This window comes from Hypanus sabinus, chromosome 10 (genome assembly GCF_030144855.1).
Source record: "Hypanus sabinus isolate sHypSab1 chromosome 10, sHypSab1.hap1, whole genome shotgun sequence".
Classification (NCBI taxonomy): Eukaryota; Metazoa; Chordata; class Chondrichthyes; order Myliobatiformes; family Dasyatidae; genus Hypanus; species Hypanus sabinus.
The window spans coordinates 12,740,734-12,766,892 of record NC_082715.1 but is presented as its reverse complement, the minus strand read 5'-3'; the positions used below and the strand labels follow the sequence as shown (position 1 = coordinate 12,766,892).

Genomic DNA, 26,159 nt, shown 5'->3' with positions numbered 1-26,159 from the left:
GTGAGATTGCCTCTGCTATAGACCTGTTGCAGTGATAGGCAAATTGCAGTGAGTCCAGATGCTTGCTTAGGACTGAGTTGATTCTGGCCATGACCATCCTTTCAAAGCACTTCATCACAGTGATGTGTGTGCATCTGGGAGATAATTGTTGAAGAAGCTAACTTCACCACATCCCTGGAACCCCAGCTTGTTGATGGTCTTTGAACCATTAATAAGAAGGTAAAGTATTAGACATGTGCACACACACTTAGCTGTATTTATTCAATTTGTCAGAACACTGATCACAACTCAATTAAAATGAAGTTTGTCTTTATGGGACTTCACCAATACCACTTCTGTGTCCTTAAATCAAAACTACTTTCTACCATACCATTCTTTGAATCACTCAATTAATTCCTCTAATCTGTTTTATTTTGTGCTAATTTGAATATAGTTCAAATCATATACCATTTAATCCAAATCATATACCATTTCCAGCTTTAGTAATTTACACCTTTATTCCTCACACGCCCTGGGCGAATTTTCTTGTTAGCATGTTATTAGCTCCTATGTGGACAAATTATCCATGGTAATTAGTTAGGTGTCAATTAAAATAAAAGTATTAAAATATCAAGTCCTTCCTATCCTAAGGTAATGTGCTAATACTGGCAGCAGATAGGCAGTGTTGTGGTTTGGATTCATGTTTCTAACTGCACAGCACAGTATCGATTCAGACTATATTTTTCCTACTAATTGCCAATCCTGCATTGACAGTTCAGGATTTCTTCTCAATCCCCTATATTAAATTGATTTCTCTACTTTGGTGACATATTATAATTGTCTATTCCTGTAATAGTCTTGTTCACATTTTCAGAGGCAACCAGTATCCTGATCCTCTTGAATAAAGTCAAAAGACTGAGGCTCCTTCATCATTAGACCCATAATAATGTGGTGCAGTCCAGTCTAAGTGTGGTGAAGAATTCTTTTGCCATACTGGTCTTCATCAGTCAGAGCACTGAGTACAGGTGTTACGATATTACGTTGCTCGACATAATGCTAGTGAGTATTGTGTTCAGTTTTGGTCACCCTGCTTGTGGAATGATGATACTAGGCTGCAGGGAGTGCAGAAAAGAATTACATGAATGTTGCCAGGACTGAGGGACTGGGATAAGGCAACAGCTTGGGAAAGCTCCACGTGGGCCTGTGTTGGGACAGATTCTTTTTATGTTATATGTCAATGATTTGGATGATGGAATTAATAACTCTGTTGCAAAGTTTGCAGACGATATGAAGGTAAGTTTTTTGAGGAAGTAGAGAGGCTACAGAAGGACAGATTACGAGAAAGAGGAAAGAAATGATAGATGGAATACGGTGTCAGGAAGTGTATGGTCACGCACCTTGGTAGAAGAAATGAAAGGGTTAACTATTTTCTAAATGGAGAGAAAATAGAAAAAACTGAGGTGCAAAGGGTCTTGGTAGTCCCTGTTCAGGATTCCCTGAAAGTTAATTTACTTATTGTATCTGTGGTGAGGAAGGCAAGTGCAATATTAGCTTCATTTCCAGAGGACCAGAATATAAAAGCAAGGATGTATGGTTGAGACTTTATAAAGCACTGGCGGAGGCATCACTTGGAGTATTGTGAGCAGTTTTGGGCCCCTTATCTTTGAAAGGTTGTGCTGAAACTGGAGAGGGTTCAAAGGAGGCTCATGAAAATAATTCTAGTATTGAATGGCTTGAATGGATTGAAAGCAATTGATGTCCCTAGACCAGGGGTCAGCAACCTTTACCACTGAAAGAGCCACTTGGACCCGTTTCCCACAGAAAAGAAAACACTGGGAGCCGCAAAACCCGTTTGACATTTAAAATGAAATAACACTGCATACAACGTTTTGTTTTGCCTTTATGCTATGTATAAACAAATTATAATGTGTTGCATTTATGAAATTGATGAACTCCTGCAGAGAAAACGAAATTACATTTCTGCATGCAACAAAAACATTTTGAACTCCGAAAAAAAGACGTTGGGTTGAAGGTTACTTTTAAGTAAAATACTCAACGTCTATTTGAGTCCTTCTTGTATTTATGAAAAACGCCAAACTTAAATTTGCCGCCAGCAGCAAACCAAAAATAACCTCAGCCAGCTGTCAACCTGAAAAATAAAAGGACTATTTCACTGAACAATGAAAACATATGAATATACGTAAAATAATACGCAATTAAAATATTTATCATACTTGGTCAGGTTGACTCACTCCTGACAATGCAGTCGTATTCAGTAGGGATGGATCGATGCTTAGGGGAGTGACCGGGAAGGATAATGTGTTTTTTTCCTCTCTGAACTCACAGAAGCGTTTCCCAAACGATGTTTGCATTGCGATGATTGCAGAATGTAAATACTCCGAATTTATCATGTCGTGACATTGTTTGAACTCTCTCAAATTGGGGAAGTGAGACAATGTGCCTTTCTGTAAATCTCTGGCAAGCAACGTCAACTTGCGCTCGAATGCCAAAACATCCTCCAACATGTGCAGGGCTGTACGTCCTTACCCCGTTGAAGAGCTGTGTTCAGCGTGTTCAGGTGCGCTGTCATGTCTACCATGAAGTGTAGCTTTTCCAGCCACTCTGGCTGTTCCAGCTCAGGAAAGCTGAGCCCTTTGCTGCCCAGGGAAGTTTTCACTTCTTCCAGACGCGCGACAAAGCGTTTCAGCACCTCCCCTCTGGACAGCCAGCGATAAAAACACGTTGTAGCGGTTGCTACACGCAGTCAGTAAACTGCAGTCAAAGATAGCTTTATTCGAACTAAACAGCCTTGCTTTTAAGCCTCCCTCAACCCGCCCCCCATGGGCGCGGATGCTGCAAAAGATACGTACTCACAAACCCCCGTAGGCTATCTCCCTTAGCCTGAACGCTGGCTAATTGTGAGCCGGTTCGGATGTGTCAGGAAATGGGTCGCCACAACGTCTTATTTAGATTGTACAAGATCACCATAATCTTCAAATTTAGATTTACATTTCAAAAACTAACAAACTAACATAAAATACATTTTAATTAAATACTGACCATGTAGCGGTGTGCTACACGCAGCGCTAAAATTACGACACGGAGTCGGTAACTGCAGTCGAAGGAAAAAACTTTATTCGAAATCTTCAGCCTCACTTTTAAGCCTCCCTCAACCTGCCCCCCCCCCCCAATGGCGCAGAGGCTCCAAAGCTCTGTGCTCGCAAACCCCCGTAGGCTATCTTATTGTGAGTCGGTTCGGATGTGCCAGGAAAAGGGTTGCCACAACCAATTATTTCCCAAAGCAACAGGGAGCCGCAGCACAGACGTAAAAGAGCCACATGTGGCTCCGGAGCCGCGGGTTGCCGACCCCCGCCCTAGACATTCACTAGAATTCAGAAGAATGAGGGGTGATCTCATTGAAACCTATAGAATGGTGAAATGCCTTGATAGAGTGGATGTGGAGAGGATGTTTCCTATGGTGGGGGAGTTTAAGACTAGAGGACAAGTCTCAGAACAGAGTGGCATCCTTTTAGAATGGAGATGAGGAGGAATTTCTTTAGCCAGAGAGTGGTGAATCTTTGGAATTCTTTGCCACAGACCAACTGTGGAGGTCAAGGTTTTGTATATTTAAGGCATAGTTTGATTGATTGGAAAGATGCTTGGACAATTATATTGTTAGGAAAGATTTTGATATGAGTCAAGCATGAGCAAATGGGACTACCTTATCTGGGCATTTTGGTCAGCAAGGATCAGCTGAGCCAAAGCAGCCTTTTCTTGTTCCATGACTCTGTTACTCATTGGGAAATACATAACAGTCAATCTAACAGTACCAGATTCATTTGGGTACTGGGTGTCATTGTACACCAGTCATTGAAGGTGGGCATGCAGGTACAGCAGGCGGTGAAAAAGGCAAATGGTATGTTGGCATTCATAGCAAAAGGATTTGAGTACAGGAGCAGGGAGATTCTACTGCAGTTGTACAAGGCCTTGGTGAGACCGCACCTAGAGTATTGTGTGCAGTTTTGGTCCCCTAATCTGAGGAAAGACATTCTTGCCATAGAGGGAGGACAGAGAAGGTTCACCAGATTGATTCCTGGGATGGCAAGACTTTCATATGAAGAAAGACTGGATCAACTAGGCTTATACTTTTTGAATCGGGAGTTAACAGCTTGTGATTCAGCTGGGAGCTCAGAGAATTCGACTGTTGTAGGTAGGATTTAAGCCTACCTGGTCAATACCTGTGGAGGAGGGGGAACTGCGCAGGCACGAGTGACGTCAGCGTCGAGTGTGCACTTTATAAGGCAGGACTTCTTTTCAGAGCGGGCAGCGGAGTCCGTGGAAGCAGAGTCCTGGGCTTTGGCTAAGTGGGCTTCGGCATAAGGGGACTTCAGTAAGCCTGTGTGATTGCTCGCTGAGGGGTAGAAGGTAAGGTCGCTCGGTGCTTTTTAGACTTATTCTATTAATCCAGTTCAGGTATGGGGGAGACAGTTAGAGCAGTGGTGTGCTCCGTATGCAGTATGTGGGAAGTCAGGGTCAACACAGTTGTCCCTGATGGCCACACCTGCAAAAGGTGCGTCCAGCTGCAGCTCCTATCAGCCCGAGTTAGGGAGTTGGAGCGGGAGCTGGATGAACTACGGATCATTCGGGAGGCAGAGGCAGAGATAGATAGAGGTAGGTATCTACCTATCAGGAGGTAGTCACACCAAAAATCCAAGATGTAGACAGATGGGTGACGGTCCAGAGAGGCAGGGGGAGTAGGCAGAGAGAGCAGAGCACCCCTGCGGCCATTCCCATTAACAATAAGTATACCGTACTGGATACTGTTGATGGGGATGACCTACCAGGAATGAGTTGTAGTGGTCCTGCCTCTGGCACAGAGGTTGAACCCTCAACTAGAAAGGGGAGGAGGGAAGAGAAGAGAGCGATAGTTTTAGGGGATTCTATAGTCCAGAGGGCAGATAGGAGATTTTGTGGGGCAGATCGGGAGTCTCAGATGGTATGTTGCCTCCCTGGTGCCAGGCTCCGGGACATCTCAGATCGGGTGCAGGCTATTCTTGAGGACGAGGGCATGAACCCAGATCTAGTGGTCCATGTAGGGACCAACGATGTAGGTAAGGTGAGTGAGGGGGTCCTGCTTAGAGAGTTCAGGGAGTTAGGAGTGAAGCTGAAAGGCAGGACCTCCAGGGTGACAATCTCGGGATTGCTACCTGTGCCACGTGCGAGTGAGGCGAAGAATAGAATGATTATGCACATTAATATGAGGCTGAGAGCATGGTGCAGGAAGGAAGGGTTCAGGTTTTTGGATAATTGGTCTTTGTTCCAGGGACATTGGGATCTGTTTCGAAGGGACGGTCTACATCTGAACCGGAGGGGTACTAACATTCTTGCAGGAATGTTTGCCAGTGCTGCTCGGGGGAGGGGGGTTAAACTAGATATGCAGGGGGCAGGGATCCAGATTACAAGAGAAGATGATATGATGAAGGATAAGGGACAGGTGGGGAATACACGTTTCCCAAATATTAATTGTGTAAAGGAGAAAGGTGAGGCAGAACGTGTGTTGGAAAAGTTACATGTACAGAGGGTTGGTCAGAAGGAGCATGGGGTTAAATGTGTAGAAGGTTTGGCTGATCGTGAGAAGGTCGTCAAAATTCAAGGTGCAACTAGCCCGATGGAAGTTCAAGGAGCTGGGTTAGGTACAATAGACAGTGTTTTAAGCAAAGAGAGGAGGAATGGGCTAAGAATTCTATACTTGAATGCGCATAGTGTCAGAAATAAGACAGATGAGCTTGACGCTCAGATGAAAATGGGGAACTACGATATTGTTGGGATAACGGAGACATGGCTGCAAGGGGATCAGGCCTGGGAATTGAGTGTAGCAGGGTATATGTGCTATCGTAGAGACAGAAATATGGGAAGAGGGGGTGGGGTGGCCCTGTTGGTGAGGAATGAGATTCAGTCCTTAGCAAGAGGTGACTTGGGAACAGGGGAAGTAGAGTCTGTGTGGATTGAGCTGAGGAACAGTAAGGGTAAAAAGACTCTAATGGGTGTTGTGTACAGGCCCCCAAACAGTAGCGTGGATATTGGGTACAAGTTGAATAGGGAGTTAACATTGGCATGTGCTAAAAGTAATGCAGTCGTTATGGGAAATTTCAACATGCAGGTGAACTGGGAGAATCAGGTAGGTGCTGGACCCCAGGATAGGGAGTTTGTGGAGTGTCTAAGGCGGGGGTCGGCAACCCGCGGCTCTGGAGCCGCATGCGACTCTTTCATCTCTGTGCTGCGGCTCCCTGTGGCTTTGGAAAATAAATGGTCAGTATTTAATTAAAATGTATTTTATGTTAGTTTGTTGGTTTTTGAAATGTAATTCTAAATTTGAAGATTATGGTGATCTTGTACAATCTAAATAAAATGTTGTGCCGACCCATTTCCTGGCACATCCGAACCGGCTCACAATTAGCCAGCGTTCATGCTAAGGGAGATAGCCTATGGGGGTTTGTGAGTACGTGTCTTTTGGAGCATCCGCGCCCATGAGGGGTGGGTTGAGGGAGGCTTAAAAGCAAGGCTGTTTAGTTCGAATAAAGTTATCTTTGACTGCATTTTACTGACTGCGTGTAGCACACCGCTACAACGTGTTTTTATCGCTGGCTGTCCAGAGGGGAGGTGCTGAAACGCTTTGTCGCGTGTCTGGAAGAAGTGAAAACTTTCCTGGGCAGCAAAGGGCTCACCTTTCCTGAGCTGGAACAGCCAAAGTAGCTGGAAAATCTACACTTCATGGTAGACATGACAGCGCACCTGAACACGCTGAACACAGCTCTTCAGGGGAAAGGACGTACAGTCCTACACATGTTGGAGGATGTTTTGGCATTCGAGCGCAAGTTGCCAGTGCTTGCCAGAGATTTACAGAAAGGCACATTGTCTCACTTCCCCAATTTGAGAGAGTTCAAACAAGGTCACGACATGATAAATTCGGAGTATTTACATTCTGCAATCATCGCAATGCAAACATCGTTTGGGAGATGCTTCCGTGAGTTCAAAGAGGAAAAAAACACATTATCCTTCCCGGTCACTCCCCTAAGCATCGATCCATCCCTACTGAATATGACTGCATTGGCAGGTGTGAGTCAACCTGATCTTGAGATAAAACTGGCCGACATAGCCGACAGACATATGGGTGTTGAAGTTTAGACGCTTGACAGCAGACCTTGAAGATGTTGCCCGTCAGAAGGCCGTTCTTGCTCAGAATCACAAATGGAGTGATATTGAAAACCTCCCCTAATCGACACATGGAATGCTATCCCTGACATTTATGTAAACATTAAAAAGTATGCGCTTGGAGTCCTGTCGACCTTTGGATCCACATATGTATGTGAGCAGGTGTTCTCCAACATGAACTTTATTAAAGACAAACATCGCGCACGCCTCACAGATGACAGCTTGCGATCCTGTGTAAAGATGAAGGTGACGTCATACAGCCCTAATGTGCAGACGCTGTGCGCTGAGGTCCAGGAGCAGAAATCCCATTAACCAAGTATGATAAATATTTTAATTGCCTATTATTTTATGTATATTCATATTTTTTCATTGTTCAGTGAAATAGTCCTTTTATTTTTCAGGTTGACAGCTGGCTGACGTTATTTTTGGTTTGCTGCTGGTGGAAAATTTAAGCTTGGCATTTTTCATAAATACAAGAAGGACTCAAATAGATATTGAATATTTTACTTAAAAGTAACCTTCAACCCAACGTCTTTTTTTCGGAGTTCAAAATGTTTTTGTTGCATGCAGAAATATAATTTCGTTTTCTCTGCAGGAGTTCATCGATTTCATAAATGCAACACATTATAGTTTGTTTATACATATCATAAAGGCAAAAAAAACGTTGTATGCAGTGTTATTTCATTTTAAATGTCAAATGGGTTTTGTGGCTCCCAGTGTTTTCTTTTCTGTGGGAAACAGGTCCAAATGGCTCTTTCAGTGGTAAAGGTTGCTGACCCCTGGTCTAAGGGATGTATTTTTGGAACAGCTTGTGCTTGAGCCAAGGAACGAGGCTATTTTGGACTTGGTAATGTGTAATGAACAGGAATTGATAAGTGATCTTGAAGTAAAGGAGCCATTAGGAAGTAGTGATCATAACATGATAAGTTTTTATCTACAATTTGAGAGGGATAAGGGCAGATCAGAGGTGTCAGTGTTGCAATTAAATAAAGGAGACTACGGAGCCATGAGGGAAGAGCTGGCCAAAGTTAAATGGGCGGATGCCCTGGCAGGAAAGACAGTGGATCAGCAGTGGCAGATATTCTTGGGGATAATACAAAAGATGCAAAAGCTGTTCATTCCAATGAGAAGGAAGGATTCAAAGAGGGGGAAGGGGCCACAGTGGTTGACAAAGGAAGTCAGAGATGGTATAGCATTAAAGAAAAAGAAGTATGACAGGGCCAAGATGAGTGGGAATACAGATGATGGGGAAAGTTTTAAGGTACAGCAAATCTTAACTAAAAAAGCAATACTGAGAGAAAAAATCAGGTATGAGCTCAGTCTAGCCAGGAATATAAAAGGCGATAGCAAAAGCTTTTTTAGCAATGTGAAGAGAAAGAAGATAGTTAAGAACAATGTTGGCCCCTTGAAGAATGGATTGGGAGAAATTGTTATGGGAAACGGGGAAATGGCAACAGAATTTAATGCGTACTTTAGATCTGTCTTCACCAGGGAGGACACAAGCAATCTCCCAGATGTATGGATGGGCCAGGGTCATAAGATATCAGAGGAATTGAGACAGATTGACATTAGGAAAGAAACTGTGATGAGTAGACTGGTAGGACTGAAGGCTAATAAATCCCCGGGTCCAGATGGTCTGCATCCGAGGGTTCTAAAAGAGGTGGCTCAGGAAATTGAGGATGCATTGGTAATCATTTTCCAATGTTCCTTAGGTTCAGGATCAGTTCCTGAAGATTGGAGAGTGGCTAATGTTATCCCACTTTTCAAGAAGGGAGGAAAGGAGAAAACGGAGAACTATTGCCCTGTTAGCCTAACGTCAGTCATGGGGAAGATGCTTGAGTCCATTATTAAGGACGAAATAGTGGCACATCTTGATGGCAGAAATAGGATTAGGCCGAGCCAGCATGGATTTACCAAGGGCAAATCATGCTTGACTAATCTGTTGGAGTTTTTGAGGGTGTAACAAGGATGTTAGACGAGGGTAAGCCAGTGGATGTTGTGTACCTAGATTTTCAGAAGGCATTCGATAAGGTGCCACATAGGAGATTGGTGAGTAAAATCAGAGCTCGTGGCATTGGGGGCAGGGTTTCAACATGGATAGAAAACTGGTTGGCAGATAGAAAGCAAAGGGTAGCAGTGAATGGGTGTTTCTCAGACTGGCTGGAGGTGACTAGTGGGGTACCACAGGGCTCTGTATTGGGAGCACAGCTCTTTACGATTTATGTCAACGATTTAGATGAGGGCATTGAAAACTATATCAGCAAGTTTGCTGATGATACTAAACTGGGTGGCAGTGTGACATGCGAAGAGGACGTTAGGAGAATACAGGGAGACTTGGATAGGCTGGGTGAGTGGGCAGATACTTGGCAGATGTCATTCAATGTGAATAAATGTGAAGTTATCCACTTTGGAAGCAGGAACAAGAGGGCAGAGTATTGTCTGAATGGTGTAGAGTTAGGTAAGGGAGAAATGCAAAGAGACCTAGGAGTCCTAGTTCATCAGTCAATGAAGGTGAATGAGTAAGTGCAACAGGCAGTGAAGAGGGCAAATGGAATGTTGGAATTGAATACAAGAGCAAGGATGTTCTTTTGCATTTGTACAGGGCCCTGGTGAGACCACACCTGGAATATTGTGTACAGTTTTGGTCTCCAGGTTTGAGGAAGGACACACCCACAGTTATACAGATTACAAGGTTCAAGTTGTTAGATTGGAGGCTAAAATTAATGTCACCAATGGTGTCATTGTGAGGTCCAGAAGTCAAAGTCCAAGCCCAAAGCATGGAGACCGGAGACTTGAGGCCCGATGGCATGTCCTGGAGTTGGAAGACTGTCTGAGTGTGTGGATAGTTGAGAGGGAGGAACAGGGCTCTTTTTGCTGTTTTGTTTTGTCATTCAACCGTACATATGTATACCGCCAAATGAAACAACATCCCTCCAGAACACAGTGCACAACACAGTACATATAACTTGTTGGAATGTGTGTTGGATTCTGTGTTCTAGCGAGCATTGTGGACATGCTATGTTGGTGCCAGAATATGTGGCAATACTTGGAGGCAGCCCACAACACATCTATAGTGTGAATCTGTTGGGGCCATCTATTGTGTCCAGTGTTTCCAATGCAACCTGCTCTCCTTTGGTGAGACCCATCATAAATTGGGGGACCCACCTCGTCAATCACCCCCATTCTAGTTGCCACAAGCAGAGCTTCCTGGTGGCCAAGCATCTTAATTACGATTCCCATTCTCGTTCTGACATGTTGCTCCATGACCTCTGCTTGTGTCACGATGAGGCCACCGTCAGGCTGGAAGACCAACACCTTATATTCTGTCTCGGTAGCCTCCAACCTGATGGCATGAATATCGATTTCAACTTTTGATTAAAAAAAATGCCCCCCTCTTCTATTTCCATTGTACCTCTTCTCACCTGCCTATTACCTACCCCGGGTCTCCTCCTTTCCTTTCTCCAATGGTTTGCTCTCCTCTCCTATCAGATTCCTTCTTCAGCCCTATACCTGGCTTCACCTAGCACCTTCCAGCTAGCCTCCTTTCCCTTCCCATATTTTTTTATTCTGGCATCTTCCCCTTTCCTTCTCAGCCTGAAATGTCGACAGCTTTTAGTCTTTTCCATAGATGTTGCTTGACCTTCTGAGTTCCTCTAGCATTTTCTGTTTCATTGATGTGTTGTTAAGACAAATGATGCATTTTACTGCATGTTTCAATGTACTGTATACGTGATAAATCTGAATCTAGCTGAAAAAGGACCAACTGCTTTTCCGGCATATATGACGAATAAAGGGACAACAGTGGGGAGGGACGAACAGACAAGGGAGTTGCATAGGGAGCGATCCCTGCGGAAAGCAGAAAGTGGGGGAGGGGGGAAGATGTGCTTGCTGGTGGGGTCCAGTTGTAGGTGACAGAGGTTTCAGAGAATTATGTGCTAGACATGGAGGCTGGTGGGGTGGTAGGTTCCTCCCCACTGATCTCCCTCCTGGAACTTACCTTGCAAGCAGAACAAGTGCTACACCTGCCCCTGCACCTCCTCCCTCACAACCATCCAGGACCCTAAACAGTTCTTTCAGGTGAGGCGACACCAACTCTGAGTCTGTTGGGGTCCTTTACTGTGTTCGATGCTCCCGGTGTGGCCTCCTGTACATCAGTGAAATCCGCCGTAGATTGGGAGACCGCTTCGTTGAGCATCTGTGCTCCATTTTCCAGAATAAATGGGATCCCCTGATGGCCACCCATTTTAATTCCACTTCCCATTCCCGTTCCAATTTGTCCATTTATGGTCTCTTCCACCATCGTGATGAGGCCACATTTAGGTTGGGGGAACAACACCTTATATTCTGTTTGGGTAGCTTCCAACCTGATGGCACAAACATTGATTTTTCAAACTTCCAGTAATGCTGTCCAACACCCCCTTCTCCATTTCCCACTCCCTTTTCCCTGTCTCACCCATCTCCTTACCCGCCCGTTGCCTTCCTCAGGTGCTCCTTCCCCCTTTTTCTTTCTTCCATGGCCTTCTGTCTCTTTCACCAACCATCTTCACAGCTCTTTTCTTCATTCCTCCCCCTCCAGGTTTCCCGTATCACCTGGTGGTTCTCTCTCCCCTCTCCCCACCTTTTAAATCTACTCCTCTGCTTTTTCTCCTCTAGTCCTGTTGAAAGGTTTTGGCTCAAAACATCAACTGTACTTTTTTCATAGATGCTGTCTGGCCTGCTGAGATCCTCCAAGATTTTGTGTGTGTTGCTCAGATTTCCAGCATCTTCAGATTTTCTCTTGTTTCTGGTCTTTTACTTTCACTGTGCTTTAGACGTCAACCTTCAGCTTTGCCCTGCAAACTTCACCGACATCCAGGTTTTGACCACAGAACTTTTTTTGACTTATGGGTTTGACCTTCCAGCTCGCTAATCACAGACCTTGACTTCCAGACCTCTTCCAGAGACACCAACCTCTCACCCCGTGACCTGTGGGGTCACCAAAACTTGTGACCACCACTTGTACCCAGGATTAGCTGCTTCATATGGACCTCTGACCTGGTCTGGGGTTCACCAACTTGGGGTTCATTGATTTTCAACTGTAGAGTGCTCCAACCTGGACTCAAAATCTTGATCTGCTGCCTCTGATCTCTAACTCCTTCTCATCCTTGTCCCTAAACCCCAACCTAGCCATTCAATCCATGTACTGTCCCCAAAACATCCCGATGGCTCTATTAAAAAATATATATAAGGGTTAAATTTTAAGGGCTAGCCCACTTGGCAGTGCATTTCCTTTATGTAACCATAACATTTGATGAAGATTTGAACACACAGGTTAGTATGTCTCATAAGTATTGTTACGAATGAGGAGCAACTCTGATGGGCAGAAAGGTGCAAAGTCGCCCCCCCCCCCCCTTTTTGAGAATTGCAAAATCACTACTATTTCAGGTCTGATACCAAGGAAATGAAAGAGATAACAGCAAAAGATAGTTGTTATTGTCAGTTAATGTCAGTTAATGAGAGAGAGACAACGTAGAGATACACAAAGTGGAATGTCTCCTCCTAACAAAAGCACTGATTACTGCTATTGTCTCTTGGAGAAGGATTGTGTATTGAGTACTGTTCTATTCATTGAAACCCCTCAGGGGGCAACCAGAGGGGGCGGGTTTGATGGGTTGTATCATCCCAACCTGATTGACACCTGAGACCCCGTGAGTGGGGAGAAAAGTAGGGTCTGGGGAACACCCCTCAGACGCACCAGGAGAGATGCCACCAAACCGGTGGGGGCTTGTGTGTGTGTCCACCCTTGCCTGGGTGACGAGTCCACCATGGAACTGTCTAGCTACTGGACGGAGGGATCATGCGTGAATGGCCACAACAACAACGCATCGACGGATCAAGATCGTAAAGGAAAGTCGGCAAGTCAATAGCTGTTACTGTTCTCTCTCTCTCTCTCTCCAACAATTGCAACACAGCGATCAACACTGCCTGCATGAACTGAACTGAACTTTATATTTCCATCTGACAATTCATTATCGCCTAGACAACGATAGAGCTTATTTCTTATTGATTATTATTATACCCGCACTTTTAGGTTTAGTATTGATGACGTATATTATCTGTATATTTGCGTTGATATTATTTTTGTGTATTTTTACTAATAAATACTGTTGAAAATAGTATCACCAGACTCCAATGGACACTCCTATCTTTGCTGGTAAGACACCCAGTTACGGGGTTCATAACAATATATATTTGATAAATGATCATATGATTATGGCTAATACAAGGGGGCATCATTTTAAGGAGATTGGAGGAAAGTATAGGGAGAGGTCAGAGGTGTTACAGTTACAGAGGAAGTGCACTGCAGGTAGATAGTAAGGTGCATGGGCCATGATGAGGTAGATTGTGAGGTTGAGAATTCATCTTCATCAGTTCAAGAGGCATGTAAGAGTGGGATAGAGGCTATCCTTGGGTGTGGTGGTTTGCATGATCTTCTATCTTCTGCATGATGGAAGGGGAAGAAAAGACGTGTATGGGAGGAGAGATCTTTGATTATGCTGGTTACTTTTCCCAGGTAGGAATTGTAGACAGAGGGCATGGAGGGGAGGATGTTTTCATGACAGACTGGGCTTGGTCCACAACTCTGCAGTTTCTTGTGGTCTTGAGCAGAGTAGTTACTATACCAATCTGTGATGCGTAAGAATGTTTTCTATGATACATCTCTAAAAATTGGTGAGAGTTACATGCCAAACTTCAGAATCAGGTTTAACATCACCGGCAAATGTCATAAAATTAGTTGTCTTTGCGGCAGCAGTACAATACAATACATAACAATAGAGAAAAAAGCTTTGAATTACAGGAAGTAAATAAATATTATAAAAGGTGTAGCACTTGTTCCACTTGCAAAGATAAGTGCCAGGAGGGAGATCAGTAGGGATGAATGGACGTAGGAGACATGTAGGAATCCGTCTCTGTGGAAAGCAGAAAGTGGGAAGGGGGAGGTGGGGAAGATGTGTTTGGTGTTAGGATACAGTTGGAGGTGGTGGAAGTTTCGGAGAATTATGTGCTAGAACAAGTGCTACACCTGCCCCTACACCTCCTCCCTCACTACCATGCAGGGCCCCAAACAGTCCTCCCAGGTGAGGCAACACTTTACTTGTGAGTCTATTGGGGTCATATACTGTGTTTGGTGCTTCCGGTCTGGCCTCTTATATATCGGTGAGACCCGACGCAGATTGAGAGACTGCTACTCTGTCTGCAGAACAAGTGGGACCTCGGCGTTGTCACCCAATTTATTTCAACTTCTCATTCCCATTCCAATATGTCTATCCATGGCCTTCTCCACTGTGGGATAAGGCCACACTTGTATTCTGTTTGGGTAGCTTCCAACCTGATGGCATGAACATTGATTTCTCAAACTTCCAGTAATGCCTTCCCCTCCTCTCTTCACCATTTCCCATCCCCTTATCTCTATCTCATGTTATCTCCTAGCCCGCCCATCACCTCCCTCTGGTGCTCCTACCCTTCCCCCTTTTTCTCTCATTCATGGCTTTCTGTCTCTTTCACCAATCAACTTCCTAGCTCTTTGCTTCATCCCTCCCCCTCCAAATTTCACTTATCACCTGGTGTTACTCTCTCCCCTCCCCCCACCTTTCAAATCTACCCCTCAGCTTTTTTTTCTCCAGTCCTGCCGGAAGGTTTCGGCCTGAAATGTCAACTGTGCTTTTTTCTATAGATACTGCCTGGCCTGCTTGGATTTCCAGCATCTGCAGATTTTCTCTTCTTCCTGCAACACTCCGCTAGTCACAGGCCTCCAGTCAGAGGGGCAACCATCTAGTACCACAAAGCCAATGTCTAATCCAATTTACTACCTCATCCACTGCCTTGTCTTAGTCAACTTTTCTGGTAACTCTATAATAAAATCTCTATAAGATTGGTTAGACATGACATACCTCACATGAAGTCTTGCTGACTATCCTTAATCACTCCAAGTCCATCCAAATACTCATATATCTTGTCCATTGGAATACCTTCCAATAACTTTCCCACTACTGATGACAGGCTCACTGGCCTACAACTTCCTGGTTTATCTTTGGAGCCTTTCTTCATACAGTGGACAACATTACCTATCCACCATATCTCTGGCACTTCACCTGTCACCGAGGATGATTTAAATATTTATGAAACTGTCTCTGCAATTTTTGCACTTGTCTCCCATACTCCCACAGGGTCCGAGGGAACTCCTTGTCAGGCCCTGGGGATTTATCCTGCCTAATTTGCCTCAAGACAGCAAACACCTCTTCCTCTGTAATCTGTATAGGTTCATGACCTCGCTGCTGCTTTGCCTCACTACTACCCTACTCTGTGTCTGTTTCCTGAGTAAATACAGATGCAAAAAAAAAACATTCAAGATCCTCCACCCACCTCATCCTGCTTGGCTCCCTTGATTGATTATCATTCTAACCTTCTAGAGGACCAATTTTGTCCCTTGTGATCCTTTTGCTCTTAACATATCTGTAGAATCCCTTTGGATCCTCCTTCACCTTGTCTGCTAGGGCAACCTTATGCCTTTTTTTAGCCATCCTGAATTCTTTCTTAAGTGTTATCTTGCATTTCTTATGCTCCATAAGCACATCATTTGTTCCTACCTGCATATACCTGCTATGTACCTCCTTGTTTTTCTTAACAGGGCCTCAATACCTCATGAAAACCAAGGTAGCTACACCTGTTATCTTTACCTTTTATGCTGACAGGCATGTATAAGCTTTGTACTTTCAAAATTTCATTTTTGAAGGCCTCCCACATACCAAATACACCTTTGCCAGAAAACAGCTTGTCCCAATCCACACTTGCCAGTTTATTTCTGATGCCATCAAAATTGGCCTGTTCAAAATTCTGTCCCTTTCTTTCCTTTTCATTTCCTTAGCTCTCTTCCCCATTCTGACTTCTCACAACTTTTCTGGGTACACTTGAATGTCATGGAAAAGCTGTAGTTACCTAGAAATCGAGATCAACAAAGAAGCGAGTATGGAAGGCTAACTCCAACAGTGTGGTCCTCCTTCTCAAAAGATAAGACCTCATGGCAACATATTAACTCCCGGTGCTGCCATTTGTTGGCATTATGTTGTCATCTGTATGAGGCATAACAAATATTAAGATCTTTTGGACCATCCATTCCATCATTTTAGCTCAAAATTGTGGTGGCAATAGAAACATTAGAACTCAGGCAAGAATTTTTCCCTCTTCTAATCATATTTGCTAGATCGATATATTTTAAAATTAATGAAGGAGTTGCTAATACTTTTGAGATGAGAGGGGTGGGGTGCCTCATTCTCTGGTGACCCCTTATCCATGCTTGTTTTCCAAGAATCAACTTTCAATGTTCATCCTGTTGGGATTCTATCTTCTATCGTCTGCAAAATTCAAGTTCATATAAACCCTGCCTGTACCTAGTCTCATTGTTATCATTCTGTGTTTGTTGATGCACATTGACTCCCTGCTGGACATTACCTAAGTTATCAAATTCTCAGTCTCCTTTTAAAATTCTTCCATGGCTTAATCCTACATCTGTAATCTTGCCACTCCTACCTTGATGCATTTCTTTGTGGCTCAGTGACAAATTGTGTATAGTTATACAACTGTGAGACAACTGGAAATAGTTCTGTTTGTTGAAGGTGTTACATGAATACATATTACTCAATTATATGAGCATAATTGGGGGCCTGCTGGGATTAGCATTGTAGTTTCCATCAGTGACTTATTTTCAAATGAAGGTCAACATTTTGATTCCTGTCTCATTTGCAACATGGAATGCCGAAGAATGAACAGAAACTTTTCATCATTCCTACCTTGATGAAAAATTTTATTTTCATTTTGTATTTGGTCCTGGAGTGATGAGAAATACCAGAAAGTTGTGCTTTCGAGATTCATGTTTGCCTATTCTGCAATACTGATTTAGAGGAAAAAGATGTGTCTATTAACTTATTATTTTAGATTTTCTAAGTGAAATACAACAGCTAATATTTATCATAAAACACCATTCATGTAATTTATGTTCTAGAACAGGGGTTCCCAGCCTTTTTAATGCCATGGACCAATACTATTAAGCAAGGGATCCATGAATCCCAGGTTGGGAACCCCTGTTCTAGAATCTAAGCTGGTTTTGTAAGGGCGTGTACGTGATGAAAAATATAATCGTAATGACCATCCACGTTTTGCAATTATTTAACTCAATATTGGCATGATATATCCTCCTGAACAGAGGCCAACTTATGAATTTAATTAGTGATGTTGTGCTTCTGAGAATCTCCAATGAAGTCATAACATTTGTAACAATCATCATTTATTTAAGTGCACAGTAACAAAAATGCATTTGTAATTTTGCCAGATTTGAGAAATCCACTTTTTAACTGGTCAATTACAAAACAAAATATCTTATTATCTGCTGCAGTAAAATTTACATGCTTGTATTTCAAATGTATGTATATTTTTGGAGAATGCATATATTATCAATGTCATTAAATTTATCCGGAATTTATAATATGCTTTTTACAGTTTGAATAGCGTAATAAGTAATTTGCTATTGAAATACATGAAGTAATGGTGGTAGACAGTTCTTGACACAGTTAAAAGACAAACACTGAAATATTTGTATGTGTGTAATAGCATTGAAAATAACAGAAATTTCCAGATTATTTTTAGCTGAATCGGACTGAGGTGGTTAGTTGTTAAGGGTGATAAAATAAATTTCAAGCACCAAAATACATTTTTATACAAACATTTTCTGCAAAAATGGGCAATCAAAATGTTTAACTCAAAGGAACAATTAAATTTTGAAGTGACAAGACCCTTTTAGTAAAAGAATTTAATGCATATATTCAGAATTTTTTTGGATAATTATTTCATCAGAAGAACAATATACTTCTGTTTCCAAGGTGCATATCCTAAACCTGAAGGCTTTGTTTCAGACAGATGACGTTTGGTAAATGAAAACAACACAACTGTTTACTGGTCAGAACAGGATACTTCTTAATATAACAATAAGTATGTTTGATCCTTTATGAATTTGTTCTGTTAACTACATTGTGTTGTTCCTCACTCAGAATAGAGTATTCAGCACACCATTGGATATTTCCAAGCTGGTGCACATCATGAGTGAACAATTAGAAACCCTGAGAATGCTGAGTGCATGAGGTCTGAAGAATATAAACCATTAGACTCTTCTGTAGGTAACTGAACATGGACTTGATCATTTTCATCTAGGTACAAGGTCACACTTCCTGAGACCTGATCAATATAACCTTCTGTGTAGTCATCATATGAATACATCACAGGCTGATCATTTTTGTATAATCCAACCCAAACATTTGCTCCCTTGACTTGCACCTGATAACTAAACTGATAGAGACCAGATATTTCACATGTGAAAATTCCGGTTGTTGGATCGTAGTTCCTATTTGAATTGGTCACTAATTTGTCAAACACGATTGGTTCCCCGGTACGGTAATATGAGTGGGAAAGAATAGCAGTAAAGGCAGGATATGGACTGAGCATCCCACCTGATGGCTCTCCTGATTTAATGTAACCATTATAATTGTACTTTCCTGGGGACATAATCATTTCTGCTGGTGGACCTGGTGGGCCAGGAGGACCTGGTTGACCTGGAGGGCCTGGTGGTCCTTCTGGTCCAGGTGCGCCACTGCTCATCTTCCCGTAAAATTGTCCAGGAGGACCAGGTGAACCAGGACGTCCTGGATCTCCTTTCTCTCCAGGAAACCCTGGAGAACCAGCTGGTCCAGCTGGACCTCTTGGACCAGGTGACCCTGCCGTTCCTCTTGCCCCTGCTTCACCAGGGTACCCGACTGGTCCTTGACTACCAGGACGGCCAGGGCTTCCTGGTTTACCAGGTGCACCAGCTGGTCCCATGCTGCCTTTGGCTCCAGGTGCTCCCCCTCGTCCTTCTTGGCCAGGTGCACCTGGCATTCCAGGCATTCCTGATTTTCCAGGGGCACCAGCAGGACCCATCTCACCCTTGGCTCCTGGATATCCAGACCGACCAATGGGCCCCATAGGACCTTTCTCTCCAGGTGCACCTGTTGCACCTGCTGAGCCTCTTGGGCCCTGTGATCCGGTTGGTCCTGGTAAACCTCTGGCTCCAGGAGCTCCAGTTGCCCCAGCTGCGCCCATCTCTCCTTTCTCACCAGGGTAACCAGGAACACCTGCAACACCAGCTTCTCCTTTGGGCCCTGGTAGCCCTGGTTTTCCAAAACCAGGCAGTCCAGGTGCACCGGGCAAGCCCTGTGGACCAGCGGAACCCTTGTATCCAGGAGCTCCAGGCATTCCTGGTGCACCTGGTTTTCCAGGTTTTCCATATCCAGGTAATCCAGGACTTCCTGCTGGTCCTTTAGGGCCTGGTGCACCTGTATATCCTGTTGGACCAGGTGAACCCTTGGCCCCCTTTTCACCCATTAGACCTGGGTGACCAGGTGCGCCAGGTGCACCTCTTCCTGCTGGTCCAGGTTGGCCTGGTGGCCCCTGAGGACCTGTTTCTCCTCTGCCGCCGGGAAGCCCAGGCATTCCCACTCCCCTATCCCCCTTTGCACCTGGGAGACCCATGGGTCCTGTCATTCCCCTTTCCCCTTGTCGTCCAGGTGCTCCTGTAGGCCCTGTAGGCCCTTGAAGCCCTGGTTTTCCGGCAACAGATAACCCTGCTGGCCCTGGATATCCCATGGGCCCTGCTTTGCCAATTGGCCCTGGAATCCCCTGGGGTCCTCTGTCGCCTTTTGCTCCTGGGGCTCCTGTTACACCTGGTCTTCCTGGTGCACCTGGGATTCCTGGCTTTCCCGCAGCCGAAATTCCTGGTGGCCCTGGACTTCCAGGTTTGCCAGGGGCTCCAGGTGCCCCCCTGCCACTTATTCCAGGAGGACCCATTGGGCCTTGAGGGCCTGGTGGTCCTCGTGGGCCCTGTGGCCCTCGTATGCCGTATGGTCCTTGTTGAGCTTCAAAATCTGTAATTAAGAAATTAAAGCGGTTATATTTTATCATGCCTACCATTAAAAGCAGTCTAATAGAATCATGCAATTTTTGAGTTGTGAATGTACATTACAGATAGAACTATTAATTTAGAATAATTTATTCAGAAATTATGAATATTGCTCAGTTTGCAAACAGTTTGATTTCTGGATGCGAGTTTGAAAATCTGTTCCAAGTATCTCAATGAGAGAGTTTTGCATAGCAGGTTAATTAAGGGTTATGGGGAAATGTCAGGTGGAGTGAGCTGAGCCTATGGCCAGGTCGGCCATGATCTTATTGAATGGAAGTGCAGGCTCGATGAACTGGATGGTGGACTCCCGCTCCTATTTCTTGTTTTTTATGTATGTCTTCCTCGTGGTTTTTGATGGATCATTTATTCGAAACATATATAGTGTTACCCACCTCTGCTATCATCACTGTCTTCTCGTTCTCCTTCTTCTTCTTCTTCAGAATATTGAGCATCATATCCTTTCACATGATAATCTAGTTTGGAAAAGACAGGAAAAAGGTTTGTACCACAAAAAAGAACAACCTTTTTATAAAGCTATTGTTTCTATAAGAGTGTAAAGATCTTGTATCTGTATAGCACATTTTCCATACAAGGATGTTACAAAATGCTTATCTGTAATAAAATCCAGTTGCCAAGTTGCAGACAGCAATCTTTGAATTGAATGGTTAACTTATTCTTAATGTTGTTTGAGAACAACTGGTGGCAAAGTTTAAGAAAAACACTCTCCTCTTCACAAAGTTCAACATTTCTTTCAGAATAGGCAGAGGCTCTATTTTTATTGGCCAGACAGTGCTACTTGCTAGCAAGTGGTTCCATGGAGAACTGCTAACCAGCTACTGTTTGTAAACCATCTTGTTCTTGGCCTCCATGTGGAAGTTAGATGTGTGTATTGGAGGAGCTGACTGGCATGTGTCGAGTGATGAACTGGGTTAAAAATAGCAAGTGCTAGCTTGTTTACTTGTTTTTATGTAGCCTTAATGTTTTAAATTAATTCCCATCAATTAAACCCAATTTTTCAGTAAATTGATTTTTAAAATACATCCTCATTATTTGAATATACGGGTGTCCCCTGCTTCTCGAATGTTTGCTTTATGACAACTCGCTGTTACAAAAGACCTACATTAGTACCTGTTTTCGCTAACTAAAGAGGATTTTCGCTTTTACGAGAAAAAGACGCCCACTTTATACGTGTATTTACCCTGAGAAAGACAACAATGACCGTGAAGCCTTGTGCGGGCTGTTCTTTGCACATGCATGTATGTGCATATGCGTATATGTGCCGGTTTTTTTCTCCAAATCGATTTTGGCTCGTTGTCTTCCCGATTTTGATAAGTGAAACTACACTACTTACAATATTTCTACTTTATATAGGGTGTATATTTATCATATCATTCCTGCTTTTACTATATGTTAGTGTTATTTTAGGTTTTATGTGTTATTTGGTATGATTTGGTAGGTTATTTTTTTGGGTCTGGGAATGCTCAAAAATTTTTCCCATATAAAATAATGGTAATTGCTTCTTCGCTTTACAACATTTCGGCTTATAAACGGTTTCATAGGAACGCTGTACCTTTGGATCGCGGGGGAAACCTGTATTTCATCTTGTTTTTAAATATCAGAAATATTTCAAAACGATTAGATAAAGCCTTTGAAGGAAGTGCACCATCATCAGACCATCAATGTAGTCCAGTCGCAGGTAGTCAGGATCTGTCATCTGTGGCTTCATATCTGCAGGTGCACAGCTCTACCTGATAGGATGGATGAGGCAGAACACTCAGATCTGGACAAATACTAAAAGTAGTGAGGCATCAGGAATAGCTTAAGGCATGTGAGAGAAGTGGGCCTTTCTGAGCTGTAATGCCTTGTCTGAAAACAAATAACTTTTGGCATGCCATCATTGTCTCTGCTGGTAAATCTTGCTATCTCACCCAACACTAAGAGAAAAATCTTCATCAGCTACCCACTCCCTATTGCACGGAAGGATGAACAATGAGTGGTGGCAATACCAGTGACAATCAGATTACAGAAAATAAAGCTCCAGTATTACATTGAGTCATGAGATTGTTTACAAGTACTGCAGAGAATTGAGCCAACATTTTTAATGTATGTGAAATAATCAAGAACAGAATGGTTCAAATTTTGTGAAGGAGTGATAGTGAGAGAAAGAATGCTGTGAACAAATTGCTGCTAGACTTCTGGGGTGGAGATTTAATTTATGCCAGACAATTAAATTGTGAATTTCGTAGAGACCAAAATAACAGATGTAAGAAACAATAATAGGAGAATGTGCATGAACCTCTGATTTTATTTTTAAAATTGATTCTAAAATGCTCTCTGATGAACAATTAATTTGTCGTACATATTTAAAATTGTCCAAGAACCATTTCAGAATTCTCATAGTTACTTGAGTGATTTAGGATATTTTGAATATTTTAACAAGAATTTATTTGCACATCTTGGGGTGTTTTTGAATGTTAAAAGACCAGAGTGTGCAGAGCTGCACATATTTTCTCTTGTGCATGTAAGCAAGTTCAGGACCTTGCCATGAGCACAGAAGCCTCAAACCTGCTGGCAGGGTTCTTGTGCAGTTTTCCCAGCTGTGTACCTGACTGAAGGAGGGCATTTGACTGATTGAGTCCATTCAGGCTGTCAGTAGACCAATCCCATTTCTCTCATTCCTCTGCACTTGATTTCCCTGTTTGCTAAAACTTTTCTCATTTTCTCTGATACCCAACAACTCTGCTTACACAAAACAATTAATCTCCCAGTGTATCTTTAAGAATTGTGAGGAAACTGGAGAACCATGCAGAGATTAGGCAGACTTAAAGCAGTTGTCATCTGAGGTAGCACTAACATGATGCCACTAGATTGCTCCTGTTAACTTCCAACTCATTATGGAGTCTAGCAGCAACAGAATATGAATTTCTCAAATTTCACAGTAAATTTTCAACTGAGGAATTTGCCTGCTGAGCCTTCAGCATCTTGGCACTGATTGAGGATGATTGAACTCATTCAGCTGACTGGGAGTGCCTGAAGGACAAGTATAGGCTTGAATTAATTTGCAAATTTTAGTTTGTAATGTTTTTAACCATTAAAACTGTTCTAAGCATTTTTTATTGTTTAAGTGAATTTTGATAGCTTTTTATGTGTTGATTCAAAAACATTTAGGCATCTCAACTCCTGATGAAGGGTTTCGGCTGGAAATGTCGTCACGACCTCCTTCCATAGTTGCTGTCTGGCCTGCTGAGTTCTGCCAGCATTTTGTGTTTTTATAGGCATCTCAACTGTTAGGATTGAGGCTCGCTCTTAAGTTTTAAGAATAATTTGGATAGCTACATGGATGGGAGATGTCTGGAGAGTAATGGACTGGTGTAGGTCAGTGGGACAAGCGGAATAAAGTTTCGGCACAGACTAGAAGGGCCGAATGGCCTGTTTTCTGTGCTGTAGTGTTCTATGGTTCTTTAGATTGCTGAGAAATTTTGGGGCATCGCCTAGAGAGCTGTCAGGGATTTTTCAGCCGTTCTCTGAACAGGACTTGTTCTGGCTTCTCCACCACTTGGCATTAATTCACACAAAGATAATCCATAAGACCATAAGGCATTGGAGTAGAATTGGGCCATTCAGCCCATCGAGTCTGCTCCAAAGTTCCATCGTGGCTGATCCCAGATTCCGCTCAACTCCATGTACCTGCTTTCTCAACACATCCTTTGATGCCCTGACTGATCAGGAAATTATGAACTTCCACCTTAAATATAACCACAGACTTGGCCTCCACTACTGTTTGTAGCAGAGCATTCCACAGATTCACTACCCTCTGGCTGAAAAAAAATTCTCTTTATCTCTATTCTAAAAGGTCGCCCTCAATTTTGCGGCTGTACCCTTTAGTTCTGGATACCCACCACAGGAACCATCCTCTCCATATTTGCCCTAGCTGGTCCTTTCAACATTTGGTAGGTTTTAATAAGATCCCTCCATATTCTTCTAAATTCCAGTGAGTGCAAAGCTGCCAAATGCACCTCATATGTTAACCCCTTCATTTCCAGAATAATCCTCTTGAACTTCCTGTGTGCTCTCTCCAATGACAACACATCTTTTCTGAGATATGGGGTCCAAAACTGTTGACAATACTCCAAGTGTGGCCTGATTAGTGTCTTATAAAGTTTCAGCATTGTCTGCTAACTTTTATATTCTATTCTGCTTGAAACAAACAATGTGAAAAGTAGCGGCACCAGTGCTGACCCCCTGAGGAACACCAATAGTCACTGGCAGCCAACCAGAAAAGGCCCCCTTTCTTCCATAGGGTCATATGACTTAGGAGCAGAATTAGGCCATCTGGCCCATCAAGTCTGGTCCATCAATCAATCATGGCTGATTCCTTTTACTATCTTCTCCTTAACCCCATTTCCTAGCCTTCTCCCCATAACCTTTGAAGCCATGTCCAATCAAGAACCTATCAATCTCTGCCTTAAATACACCCAATGACCTGCATGAGGCAACAAATGCTACAAATTCACCACCCCTTGGCTAAAGAAATTTCTCCATATCTCTGTTTTGAAAGGGCATCACTCTATCCTGAGGCTGTGCTCTCTTGTCTTAGACTCTCCCATCATGGAAACATCCTTTCCACATCTGCTCTGTCTAGGCCTTTCAACATTCGAAAGGTTTCAGTGAGATTCTCCCCTTATCCTACTGAATTCCAGTGAGTCCAGAGCCATCAAACGTTCCTCATATGATAACCCTGTCATTCCTGGAATCATCCTTGTGAACCTCCTCTGGACCCTCTCCAATGCCAGCACACCTTGTTGAAGATGAGAGGCCCAAAACTGTTCACAATACTCAAGGTGAGGCCTCACTAGTGCTTTACAAAGCCTCGGCATCACATCTTTGCTTTTGTTGCCACGTGCTGCCTCCTGCCTGTCAGCCATTTCTCTAACCTTTCTGTAACGCCGTAGGATTTTATCTTGTTAAGCAGCCTCATGTGTAGCACTTTATCAAATACTTACTGATTTTCCAAGTAAGTGGCATCCATTGCCTCTCCTTTGTCCACCCTGCTTGTTAATTTATTAAAGAATTCTAACAGATTAGTCAGGCGAGATTTCCCTTTACAGAAACCATCCTGATTTTGACTTATTTTATTATAGAAACATAGAAAACATGCAGCACAATACAGGCCCTTCGGCCCACCAAGCTGAGCCGAACATGGTCTTACCTTATAACTACCTAGGCTCTACCCGTAGTCCTCTATTTTTCTAAGCTCCATGTAGCCATCCAGGTGTCTCTTAAAAGTCCGTATCGTTTCTACCTCCACCACCGCTGCCAGCAGCCTATTCCATGCACTCACCACTCTCTGCGTAAAAAAAAACTTACTCCTGACATCTCCTCTGTATCTACTTCCAAGCACCTTAAAACTATGCCCTCTCGTGCTAGCCATTTCAGCCCTGGGGAAAAGCCTCTGACTATCCACATGATCAATGCCTCTCATTATCTTGTACATCTCTATCAGCTTACCTCTCATCCTCTGTCTCTCCAAGGAGAAAAGGCTGAGTTCACTCAACCTCTCCTCATAAGGCATGCTCCCCTATTCAGGCAACATTCTTGTAAATCTTCTCTGCACCCTTTCTATGGCTTCCTGTAGTGAGGCAACTAGAATTGAGCACACAACTCCAAGTGGGGTCTGACCAGGGTCCTATATAGCAGCAACATGACCTCTTGGCTCTTAAACTCAATCCCACGATTGATGAAGGCCAATGCACCATATGCCTTCTTAACCACGGAGTCAACCTGTGTAGCAGCTTTGAATGTCCCTCTGCTCCTCCACACTGCCATGAGTCTTACCGGTACTGCTATATTCTGCCATAATATTTGACCTACCAGAATGAGCCACCTCATACTTATCTGGGTTGAACTCCATCTGCCACTTCTCAGTTCAGTTTTGCATCCTACCAAT

The 26,159-nt window shown here is 43.4% G+C and overlaps 2 protein-coding genes across 2 annotated transcripts in view; one reads left to right on the top strand and one right to left on the bottom strand.

Annotated features, from left to right (window-relative positions):
- nt5dc1 (5'-nucleotidase domain containing 1) overlaps positions 1-26,159 on the top strand; it is a 619,201-nt gene that overhangs the window by 169,063 nt on the left and 423,979 nt on the right. The window lies entirely within an intron of this gene.
- Positions 17,970-26,159, bottom strand: part of LOC132400241 (collagen alpha-1(X) chain-like) — a 63,908-nt gene continuing 55,718 nt past the window's right edge. Inside the window, exons 6-7 of the mRNA XM_059981220.1 lie at positions 20,605-20,685; positions 17,970-20,177 (exon numbers count right to left, since the gene is read on the bottom strand). Coding sequence (XP_059837203.1) covers positions 18,319-20,177; positions 20,605-20,685 — 1,940 coding nt within the window. The 3' untranslated portion in view covers positions 17,970-18,318. The remainder of the gene's footprint in view (positions 20,178-20,604; positions 20,686-26,159) is intronic.